Here is a 13,134-nt window from a genome sequence, read left to right as displayed (position 1 = left end):
AGGCATTCGATCCTTCGCCGTCCAGCTCGCCCAGCAACGATGTTGTTCAGTCGATTTCTTCACGAAGAATGAAAGTTTGCCTCAGCGAGATCCACTGTTTATACTTTAGACTAATATTCCCTTTCGTTCTTCTTCTTTTTCTTTGTTCTCGGAGGCTTTATATCTTGCGATTTCCCCTTCGTTGCTCGTCGATAAGTTGCTAGTTATTGACAGCTCTGTTCGGGAAAGCACAGAAATGGACAGCACAAATGTATGAGGAAATGGGAATGCTTCCAATTTTTCATCAATTTAAGCCATATATAGACTATGGGATTGTTATGTATAGCATATCAAACAAATCTTAGGGAATTTCCGATTTGTTTGGTAGGTAAATCGCTAAAATCCGTTCGCGGCAAAAAATAGTTATTAACGTTAACTTTATTTCATAAAAACGTGACCCGTTTTCTGATTTGGCACCCTTAATTAAAGACGTAGTTCTACGTCAAAAAATTATTATAATAATCCGACCCTCAAGTCAATTGCAATGTTAACTCTCAGAAACATTTCAAATTTAACAAGCATCAACGTTATACAGGAAGTGTTTTCAAGGTTCTACGATGCGGTTTTACAAGATCTGGAGATCGAATTCCGTGCCTTAAAAGTAAAATTGCTCTGGAAATTAATATCCGTTCCAGAAAACAAACATTTGCAGTATGATGGACAAAAATTGGATGCAAATCGAATGTTTTAATGATAATATGCAATCTTGCAATGGTAATGTATATGTACAGCTAATATAGTATTAAGAGTAAGTAAATGTAAATATGTAGAATGTAAACATTAGTAATTAAATGTAATAATTGCTAGAAAATAAATGAGTATTCCTTATATGGTAATAAAAGAGATTTTTCTCCACAACGAAAATTTCCGATGGTACAGATTTTCGGATGAAAAAGTACGGATAAAAAAAAATATCCCTTCTGGGCCAGGTGAAAATGTGAAAAACCTGAGTTAACATTAAGAATCCGTTAACGGTTGTTGCAACCGACAACGGTTATCGATTTAGATCCGATTATCCTTTGTTTGTATTGATGTTGAACAAACTCGATTGAGCCCTTCATCATATTGCCAAATTGAATGCGATTTTTAGAATAAAAAAATATATTTACACAGAAATTCCATGCCAAATCGATATAGTGGTTCGCAGATTTTCGTGAAAAGTGGTAATTTTGTTCTTTATTGCAAAACATTAGACCCGTATTTTTTTATTTTTTATTAAGAGCGACCATTTCCATTTTAGGGTGGTTCGAAAAAACTTTTTCCCCTTCTTCCCAAAAATAACTTTTTTTTTAAATTCATAACTTTTGAACTACTGCACCGATTTTAATGATCGACCTATCAAATTGAAGGAAATAAACTAGGAAATAGGAAATGAAAATATTACACTTGTAAAAAAATTGATTTTGTGTTCATTATCTTTTTTCTGATTTTTTTTATATGGTTTTCATGATCTCGGGACCAAGGGCGCTATATTTTTTAAATATTTTCTTCTTGAAAGCTGATTTTTTTTTACATGGCGTATCCAAAAATCAAATATTAACTGATGGTCCGAAAAATATATTTTTCCCTTTTTCCAGAAATTCATAACTTTTGAAATACTGAACCGATTTAGATGATTGATGTATCAAATTGAAACCAATAAAATAATCTTCATTGAAAAAATATTACACTTGCAAAAAAAATGGATTTTGTTTTCACAACTATTGATTGTATTTGTTTTTTATGGTTTTCATGGTCTCGTGTTCTCAGATTTTCGTGAAAATTCATAGTTTTGTTTTATATCTTAAGATATTAGACCAGCATTTTTTCATATCAGGGTGTCCACTGGTCAAAAAAACATTTTTTTCCTTTTTCCCAAAAATTTCTTTTCAGAAAAATGCATAATTTTTGAACTATTTTACCGATTCAGATGATCGACATATCGATATATCTAATTAAAATTAATTAAAATATTACACTTCAAATAAATCGGATTTTGAATGTATTTGTTTTTCACAGTAATTTTTATATTTTTTTCTAGAAACCTGAGGTTTTTATACATAGAATAACCAAAAATCAGAGAGGGTTTTTTTTCGCTTTGAGTTATGATTTTTTGAAATTAACTTGTTTTGCGACCAGATTAGATCCATGGGACTAGAATCCATTTTTTTCCTCGCTAGTGTAACATTTTTTCAAAGAAGACTAGCCCATTGGCTTTTATTTAGTATGTCGATAATCTAAATCGGGCCAGTAATTCAAAAGTCATGAATTTTTGGAAAAAAAAACATCTTAAATTACAGTTTTCATTATCACATGAATGTGATATGTAAACCAACCAATCCATTAAAAAATGTGATACAAGAAATAGACTTTGCTGATCCTTCAATTAGTCATTGGTAGCACAATTTCACTCGTCGACTGAAAGCTTCACTCAAGAACAACTCTACGGTACAAACACTAAACGAATGAAATACATTGGAGTTCTGTTAATATATGAGTTCCGACAATAAATCAATACTTTAAGGAAACTCCACAAGCTCATATTCATCCTTACTGCAACAATCGGATTATAATTGGGATGATTACTTACTAACCTATTAAAAATTGGTTTTTGGACAGAACTGTGTATGCAGATACTTGCATTCCAACAAACGTCGGACCCATTGAAAGTATAGAGATCCCCCAATATTTTTGCTGATATTCATTTGATTGGGTCTACCGCTGTCAAAGTCAAGCGGATGCTTAAAAATATCGACCTAATCTATAAAGCTGACAACACTCATTGCGTTGGTAAATACTGTGTAGAAGCCATTTCATGTGCTTTTTATAAGGTTATTGAAAAGATGGCTCACGCAAAATCGAAAAAAAATACAAACAAAAACAATGTATCCTGATTTGCAACACCAAAAAATTCCCCTGGAAATAAACCTCGCCATGTTTACTTTTCTTCCGAAAATGTCTGGGTCTTTTCCCTCGAAACGGATTTATGATTTTCTGTCCGAAAGCAATCAATAAGTATCCGAATGTCATAATAAATGAAAGGCTCTTAATCGCTCCCCAAAGCTATCTTTTATGAACAATCTCTCAAATAAAATCGACCATTTGTTACTTCGTTATTTCTACTCTCCCAGCGCTATGATTCGATTTATCATTCCCGTTCTCAATTCATCATCTGTTTATTTATTTATTTCTTCCCGGCATTCGCGCCATTCTCCTCTTGCAGAGCTTTCCCGACATCAGTAATCGAACGGTGGCGTTGCTCTCGATGCCCAAAGGCCGCTATCAGCATCTGAGGCGGTTGCTCCCACTGTTGGCCAATCAGAGCGAGGACTGCCTGACGCTGAATATCTACGTTCCCGGTAGTGGTAAGTAGTCGATCCCCTTTGTCTGGTAGCATAGTGCTCGCTGTGCTGTGGATGGCAACGGCAATCAATCCATCGCCGCCCACACCACCGATTAGCTAATAGCAACAACATCGAAGCTCGGTTCGTGCGAACAATGATAACATTCGTATCGCGCTCAGCGGGCGAAACAGAAAACAGAAAATAGTGAAACATTTTTATTCCGCTCCAGATTATCTCGGCACTCATATACGCCACACAGGTACCAATGTTTCGCGTTCGTTATCTTTTTGACAATAACATTGATTGCATCATCACAGCGACACAGAGATGGTCCATTAGACGGCAGAGATTGCAGAACGTCAGCGGGCCCATAAAAAGCAGAGCACAAACATGCGAAGCGAATTTCAAAAGACGCTGAACCTGGATTAATCTCCTTGGTTTTCTTGCTTTCCACCCTCTGGTATCCGGTGGAAACCTTGAGCTTGGGAGAGAAAAATAAATCTCGGATAGACAAAACGCGAGCGAATGTATAGCTGTAAACAACACAATTCCTTGGCAAACAAAGGGCTAATGATTGTAATGCTAATGGGTTGCTCAACGGAACGGTGAGGGTTTGTCTGTTTTGTCGGGAATACGGTACGGTAATGAAAACAAGATGATTAACCGTCAAAAAACGTGGGTGAAATATTATGTGAATGCTGTCCTTGGTTGGATTTGCAATGGTGGGATTTACAAGGGTTTGGCAACTGATTATGCTAATTGTTTGCAGTGTTTGGTTTGGTTCGATAATAGGGGGTAATTTATGTTTTTAGCAATGATTGGCGATTAAAAGAGATGCATTAGAGCCCTCAACTCGCACCACGTTCATTGTCTCGGTCAATCATCCTTTCATGCGGGGTGTCATAATCGTTAAAGTTCTAATCCATTACCGCCCTATTAGCATTTTGTAGCACAACTTTGGAACCACCGAGTGCCCAAAACACTAGTGTTGCGGAATGCTGTCGAAGAAAACAGATCAAGCAGTACTGAACAGACCCGCTGTTGGCAGTCATTTCTAATGGAAAAGGGGTTTTCCACAATACACACACACACACACACACACACACAAATAGCAACATCGTGACCGGCGGAATGGAGCTTATCTGATGAGCCGTTTATTCGGGGGTTTATATGCTTTCAGGATTCAACATAATCTAGCGAGCTTACCACTTACTATTATTCCGATGGATCCAGCCTCCTTTCCCCTTCGTGTCAGTTCATTCCACCACCCCCAGGAACGTGTGTGCATACGTTTCGACATCCCTGGGCAATATGCCAATTGTGGGCCGTGTCCTAATTTTATTAGGAATAAACAGATTAGAGTTAACGTCAATTCGAACCATTTACATCGTGCTTAGATACAGGAAGGCAAGCCCATTGGACTTCGTATTAACGAGCCTATGTTTAGCACGTAAACTCATTTGGATGGACTCATTTTCGAACTTTGTGTCTGAGAAGTAGGGCTATTACCGTGGGGCTATATTCAAATATTTTATTCACCATAAAGCATTTAAATTTATAGGTAATTATACAACATATTAATGAGAAATGAAATATGAAAAATACATGCACATCTTACAACCCAAAAATAGTTAAATAGTTAAATACAATTTTTCCTCATCATAGGATTTTTTAAATGCTTGAAACCCAATTAACACCGTTTTATGACAATTTTTTTTTTATTATTCCCAACAATTTGTGTGGCACATAATCTAGCAGCGTTAGTGGATCACATAGATCACAATCACATAGGGTGCTTTTATTTTTGTTATTAGCAACAAGATATTCGAGGAATAATGTTTAGACACGAATCTCCGAACTATCCGTACCCGTATGAAGTCAAAGTGAACCGTGATTTGAGAGAAATTTTAAGAACGGTAGAATAAGATCACCGATATTTTTCACTACCACTTTATTTTCCATGTCATGATTTGATTACACTTTTATATGAAAAATTTATATATTCATCGGAGGTAGACCTTTGAAATTAGACCCCCTACATAGCTCCCTTCTTAGTAAGAATGCCTGCGTTCTCATTGCCTGATACCGAACAAAGAGAGAAACCTATATAAAACTCAAGCAAAACTGTGGTTATAACGAACTATCCACTAAAGCACATGAAAAATAATGATTTTCATACGATCCGTTCATCCTAATTCCACTAGGAGAAAATTTTTTGGTTCTGTGCATGCAACTTGCAAAATTAGATACTCTCCAGCTACAAACTATGAGTATGGATCAGAGATGCCAACAAGTTTTTTTAAATAGCTAGGGAATTAAAAAAAAATGGTAAAAAGTGGAAGAACTGGTTTATATAAGCTATGAGTACGGACCAAGGATGCCAACAAGTTTTTTTAAATAGCTGGGAAATTTAAAAAAATTGGTAAAAAGTGGTAGAACTGGTTTATATAAGCAATAAAAATTACATACATTCTAACATTATAGTTTTGGTTCGCATTTTGTGTCATTCTAACTTATTCTGACTTTTCTCTATACATATGTATATAATATTTGGAAGCTAGAATTCCCCGCATAATTTTTGTTCCTCTTCTACTTCTTAATTCTGGTTTACTCAAATTGTATTCTGAAAACAATCGTTCTACCTGAAATGTTGTAGAATCTTGAATGTTGTAATATTTTTTCTCAATTTGGAAAAAGCAAATTTATTTCATAATTTTCAGTGAACAAATTTCACCCCTAAAAATGAAGCATCCTTGTGTTTACAATGAAGTTAGTAAATTCCAGGTTCCGAATCTTCATCAATTCATTATCGATATCTCTTTTCGAACGTCAACATTCGGAAGGCTTTGTAGAAAGTGAACAATTGATATATGCTTCCATTCTACGACATTAATTGTCATGTTGATAATCAAAGGATCAAAGGAACAAAACATTTTAGAACTTGATTGCAGAGCGTAATGTGAAATCTTATTGAATTGGTCTTAAATTCAGCTACGGCGTTGTGTGAAATTTTACATACTGACAAATAATCATTGATCAATATTACCACATAAACATTATACTGACATAATTGTCCTGATCGAACTGAAGAGGAGAAAAATTAGTGAGGAAACATTGTGTGCTTATAGCAGATAGATATATTAGGCTGGGGAAAAAGTTATCGATTATTTTCGCGTTGGCTGAATTTAGTGATCATTATCTCGCGTAATATCGATCATACAATTTCAAGTTTAGGCTCGCTGTAAAGGTGGCATTTCATACAAAAAAAAATCTTTTGTTGATTTTTGTTTGTTCCATTCAGTTATGAGTTACAGGGTGTTAACAATGGAGGTCAACAAAGAGAAAATTTTATTTTATAAATGCGAAAATGCAAGCAAGGTCGTTCAAATTGTGATTGATGTTTATGATGCCGATACTGCAACAGTGAAATACGTGCAATTAAATTTATTTACAAAAAGTATTCTTCCAAAATCTTTTTTAATTTTTTTTAAAATATTTTTTAAATCTTTTTTTCAGTGCAATACACTAAATTATTATCACTATTGTCAACAAATGGACCTTTTGAAGCTAGCGATTGACCAGAAACGTTCGGAATAGGCCAGCAGAAGAGGTGTTGTGTTCCATCAGGACAACGCAGGGCCACACAATTGTGATAGCTTTATTGAGATATCTTAATGCATCCACCATATAGTTTGGACCTGACACCGAACGATTATCACATTTTTCTCGCATTGGGAAATTTCCAGAGTGGTAACAAATTGGAATCAAGAGAAGATTGTTAAAATCTATTGCCATGATTTTTCGCTAATAAGGAAGACCTCTATGATAGAGACATCTTGTAGCTACCTTTGGAAAGACAACCAATTTTCCAACAAAACGTTGTATATTTGACCCAAATCGGACAATCCGAAGCATATTAAAAAAAGTTTTGATATTCACACAAAAATACTGGATTTCTTTTTCCACAACTTAATACATTATTGTGGCAATGGATGTATGGAAAAAATATCATCATCGAATTCGAAGACCCGACCTTGTACATATTGATTATTGACCCAAAAAATTACCTTTGCAAAATTAAGCTCAATCGAATGATTTAGGGGTGCCTCAAAGCACTCAAAGTTTTGATTTTTGCCACTCAGGCTAAGTCCCAGAAGGTCGATTTTCGGTCGTTTTTTTTTTCGAGATAAATCCAGATCTCGACGTTTTATGCAGTATAAGTCATTTGGCATCGAAGCACAATTTTCGATTTTCCTAATTTCATGTGCAACCATAGTGGAAAAGAGTATAATTTTGGGGAATGAAAAACTTGAAAAAGACACAAAAAAAAATCAAAAAATCTGGATTAATTAAAAAAAAACTTGAAACTTTTTGCCTTTGGCCGTTGGATGGCATGCTTTAAAAAATGGTCAAATCCAGGGAAAACTGGAAGGTCGCACATTCTGTTGATAAACTAGAAAAAATGATACACACTCTTGTAGAGATATTCATTGAATGTAATAGATATTTGAAATAAGACTCTCTGTATAGCACCAGGTTTCGAACAATGCGAGGGAACCCATACAAAAGTTTTGTCAACGGAACTAGAACATCAACGCACTCAGAAGATACAAGATTTCAGACAAGAAACACAATGAATATAAAGACTACATCGAACGGAGTATCTCTTATGAGCTAAACCTGTCCGACTGTGTTGGAACGCAGTGTATACTGCAACTAATTTCGCAACGAAGGCCGAACAAATCAAACTAAGATTTCGGAAAGTAATAAAGTTGATGTTGAATACATAACATGCCTGAGTATATTTTAAGCTAAATCCATCAACGGAAAATCGTCGGATTGTGGTCAATTTGTTTATACTTTAACAGGAATATAGCAAGTATAACTGATAGCCGGCAATGATCAGGAACACCATAATATAGTGAAATTCGACAAGACATAAGATTTCGGAATTTTAGTATTTTCTCAAGATTATTATCACTGGCAGATAATTCTTTCCTAGCGTATTTGAAAACGGAATGATTGACCGGAAAAGTATTCTGAAAGGGGAATTATTGGTATCAGTTAGAATTTCTAGATTCATTGTATGTATTGACTCCAATGCAATCTGAAGAATAGGAAAACAGTGATTTTGATTTCTCTTCAGATGCATAGGGTAAGGTTGCCCTAATCCGACCAGTGGCCCTGAACCGACCACCCCTTGGATCTCGGGAATGGCGCTACATATCAAAATTTTAGTATTGTCAAATGAAAGGTGTCAAAGGTGGCAACGCTTGTACGACGAGCTGTGGGCGTTTAGCATTGAGCATTGAGCGTTAAGGGTTGAGCGTTGAGCTGTGAGTGGTCGAGCGTTGAGCGTTGAGTGTTCAATGTTGAGCGTTGAGCTGTGAGTGGGTCGAGCGTTGAGCGTTGAGCGAAGAACGATGAGCTTTGAGCATTGAACGCTAATGGTTGACGTTGTATTTGTTTCCGTTGCCGTTGCCGTTTCCTTCTTCTTCTTCCTTTTGGGTTTAAGAGGGCTTAAACTTTTCAGTTCATTCGCCTCTACGTTGCCGTTTCCGTTCATGTTGTTTACTACCGCCATTTCATTCTATCACTTTTTATCTCGGCTCGCCTTCGCCTTCCAAAATAGCATCGGAATACGATATTTGACTTCCGCTGTTATAGCCTTTTCATCCAATACCCATATCGTATGGGATATCCATCGTTGGTGGTCATTTAGAGTCAGCAAACCGGAAGTAAAACAAGATTATATTCGATTTCGCTCGTCAGTTATTTTAACCTATTACCCTATATAATAGGGGGTGTATGTCAGTTCCGCCCAATTGGAAGTAGATCCTCTGCATTGTTCAGGCAAAAAATGATGTCGAAAAAAGGGACTTCCGATTTGACTTTTATTTTCCCCTTTTTTAACGTTTACGAACCTTACCGACCGGTGGAAAACAAAGTAAAAGAGTTATAGTATTCATTTCAGTGCCAAAGTCGTCAAAAAACGAAACTTTTATGTGATGAATAGCCGTTGTAATTTAGGGCTTCAGGGCTACTTTCTTCCAATATAATTTCTGGCATCGGATCCCTAGCAAAAAAATTCCCATACTTAACACATTAAGGACCGCACGTTTTGGAGCAAACTTGAACACTTCATTCGTTCGGATTCCACGAATGAGATCGTTTCCTTCGGTGTTAATGAGACGAAGGCGAGCCATGGGTAGGTCTTGTTAGATTCTTGGCAAACCAAGGGTTTAACCATCAAGTGTAGAAAACACGGGTTATTACGTGATCCACCCGTAACAGACGAAACGCGAAACACGAGAAAACTCGTGAGCGTTCCGCAATGTGTTACGGAACGGGTGACGGGTAACGGGTGAAATGGTAGTTTCATGGCTACCCGGCGAGTGAATTTTTTAATTTTGGAAACAAAAAAAAAGTCGCGTGGGGCCAAATCTGGAGAATACGGTGGATGGAGCAGCAGATCGTAGTGCAATTCGTGGCGACGGCGGAATTTCAATTTTTGACGTAGGACTACGTCTTTCATTTCTATACCGGGGTGTAAAATCAAAGTTTCGAAAACGAAAGCGTTACGCCGGAGACCGAGATTTTGAGCGTTAATAGCTCCTAAACAGCTGAACGAAATGGTATGATAAACACTTCATTCGAAAGATAAAATGTCTACGCGTTATATACTTGTTATTTTTTGGTTCAAAAACGTAGTCTTCAAATTGCTTTCAAAACAGTCTATTGAAATCACCATTCGGTATATAAGCGAGCGCCGCTCGGAAATCCACTCTGTTATAATTGAACAGCGATTGAGGTACCATCGCAGGAATGAATGGATGTTTCCCTAACACAGATTTCTAAACCATGGAGCCTGGGGAAATCGGCATTGCAAAATGAATACAATCAGCGGGTACTTTTGTACTCGTTTTCGTTTTTGCAAATCGGAATGTTTCCCTAACACAGACTTCAAGACCATGGAGCCAAGGGAAATCGGCATTTCCAAATAGATACAAGCAGCGGGTATTTTAGTACTCGGAATGTTTCCATAACACAGACTTCAAAACCATGGAGCCTGGGGAAATTGGCATTGCAAAATGGGTACAAGCAGCGGGTACTTTTGTACTCGTTTGCGCTTTTGCAAATCGGAATGTTTCCCTGAATGGCATTTCAAAATAGATAAAAGCAGCGGGTACTTTAGTACTCGTTTGCGTTTCTGAAAATCGGAATGTTTCCCTAACACAGACTTCAAAACCATGGAGCTTGGAGATCGGTATTGCAAAATGGATACAAGCAGCGGGTACTTTTGTACTCGTTTGCGCTTTTGCAAATCGGAATGTTTTCCTAACACAGACTTCAAAACCATGGAGCCAAGGAAAATCGGCATTTCAAAATAGATAAAAGCAGCGGGTATTTTTGTACTCGTTTGCGTTTTTTCAAATCGGAATGTTTCCTTAACACAGACTTCAAAACCACGAAACCTGGGGAAATTGGCATTGCAAATGAGATGCAAGCTGCGAGTACATACACAGTTTTTCCAACACAGATTCAGAAAACAAAAAGTTGGGAAATCGGCATTCCAAATCTCGGCAGTGCTTTTTATACCCCCATGCATTTTTACACTCCGGAATGTGTTTTGCTAACACGGTCTACAAAAGCGGGTAGAAATACAACGCTTTGGCTCGGTTATTCAGGGCTGCATGCCTCTTCATGTCGCCAGCTCACTGAACTTCTTCGCATACCGTTAGATGATTAGGCAAAATGTTGATAACTTTTTGCGGCGATAACCACTACTATAATGCATGAATTGACCTAAATAGGGATTTGTTTGCAATTGAATTCGTAAATTGTTTCATTCATTCACTAGTTTAATCAATAATTTGATCAATAGATTAATCAATAATTTACCCAATGAGGAACATTCGAAGTGCGATTATTGCTAATTGAAAAAACACAAATGATTACCAACGGCAGTCCTACGTCAACCTTGCGGTTATATCATAGGTATAACCCATCCACCGTTTTTCCATTTTTCTAAAATCCGCGGATACGCCCGCTTCCACACACAGTAAAAACAAAACTACGAGTCCGATTCGGCTGAAATTTGGACAGTGGCCGTTTACGAGAATGTACTACACGATAAGTAACTCTTGCAATTCTGACACCATCTGGCCATGAGGCTAAGTACTTATCGAACCGCCCTCGTAGAACTAATCTCCAAACGATATGTGTTCAAATGATTGTGTCACATTTACCTGAAACCCATTCACCTGAAAGACAGTTACCCGAAAGACAGTTACCTGAAAGACATTCACCCGAATGTAACAAATACCCGAATGCCTATGGTTCAAACAAACCGGGCAATCGGTGGAACACAGGTTTGCTTGCGAAAGGCCGCCGCTTTCGACGGCGGATCGGCGGCCGACTCGGATTGCGTCATTTCGGTGGCTTGGCCTCGGTTCCTGATCCTCGTTAAATGTTGAATGACGCCCCCATTACATTGACCTCAGAATAAATTTCATCACAAAATAATTAATTCATGATAAAAACTGCGCTGCGGTGATGAATACGTAAGTGATCTCTTGGCCTTAAAGAGCAATACGGAAAGGAAAGAAGACGACATGTTAATTTTGCCTATACTAATTTCTAAAAACGGTGCTCGCGTGGCCGAGTGGTTAGCGTCCCACATTATCATGCCGGGGGTTCGGCTCCAGAATACATTCAAGGCGTGTTTTTCGGCATAGAAATCTACTGATAAAAATGACGCAAGTGATACTTACGTTGAGAAGGCCAAAGTTTCACTGGGAACGTTAGTGCCATCCGAGAACAAGAAGAATTTCTAAAAATGAAACAGCGAAGTCTTCAGTGTCTTTTTAGAATTTCCTCATTACGATTTCTCCTTTAACTTCGTAACTTCGTATCAGGAGATTCAGAAAAACTCATAATTTGATTTGTGGGAATTTTCCTTCTTCATTCGGGTAAACATTCCATTCGGGTAAATGTTACATTCGGGTAAATGTCGCATTCGGGTATTTGTTACAGTTGGGTAAACTTTGCATTCGGGTAATTATCCATTCGGGTATGTGTTACATTCGGGTAAATGTGTTACATTCGGGAGAGTACTATAAACAACCGAAGGTCATTCTAGCAAAACTCACGGCCCAAACCGTCATTAGATTAAACCAAGTTACAATTACATTTCAAGTACATTCCATTGACGGAAACAGCCTGCAAAACAACAAATAAATACCCAAGTAGCATCATTAGCATCGTCATTCTAGGCAGCTCCTTTGGAGCATGATTTTCAGCGAATTCCCCAGGATCCTCCCTTCATCTCTTCCGCTTCCCGCTGAGGAACTGTACCGAATCTTGAGAAGTCGATGACGGAGTGACTTTTCTTTTCCTCCTCCTCCGGTGCCAATGGAACGTATATTTTTCTCGCACGCATGAGCACTCCAAACAAACACAATTTTGGGTGGGGGTGAAGGCTTTCTTGTTGGCGGCAGCTCCAAAGGTTGACGTGTCGTGCATAATAATTTTAATTTGATTTTCCCGAGCTCTCCCTTCTTGCTGAGCCCGGTCGAAGCTGCCAGGAATGCTCGTTACGTGTATATAAAAAGCTAATAATGTGAAATTTAGGCAAAAGAGATTGACTTACTGGCTTCAAAGAGCTGGGGCTGTCGTTAATATTGATTAGCTTCTCGCGGTTGTGTTGTTCTTTTTAATTTTACATTCGGTGGGGTGAATTTGAGCTGTTTCGTGAGATATTTTCAACACC

The 13,134-nt window shown here is 37.6% G+C and overlaps 1 protein-coding gene across 1 annotated transcript in view; it reads left to right on the top strand.

Annotated features, from left to right (window-relative positions):
* The window catches only part of LOC129764427 (neuroligin-1-like), a 615,422-nt gene that overhangs the window by 397,729 nt on the left and 204,559 nt on the right, over positions 1-13,134 (top strand). Inside the window, exon 7 of the mRNA XM_055763494.1 lies at positions 3,242-3,383. Within this exon, the coding sequence (XP_055619469.1) occupies positions 3,242-3,383 (142 nt within the window). The remainder of the gene's footprint in view (positions 1-3,241; positions 3,384-13,134) is intronic.

Source organism: Toxorhynchites rutilus, chromosome 2 (genome assembly GCF_029784135.1).
Source record: "Toxorhynchites rutilus septentrionalis strain SRP chromosome 2, ASM2978413v1, whole genome shotgun sequence".
Taxonomy (NCBI): Eukaryota; Metazoa; Arthropoda; class Insecta; order Diptera; family Culicidae; genus Toxorhynchites; species Toxorhynchites rutilus.
This window is presented reverse-complemented; position numbering and strand designations above follow the sequence as displayed.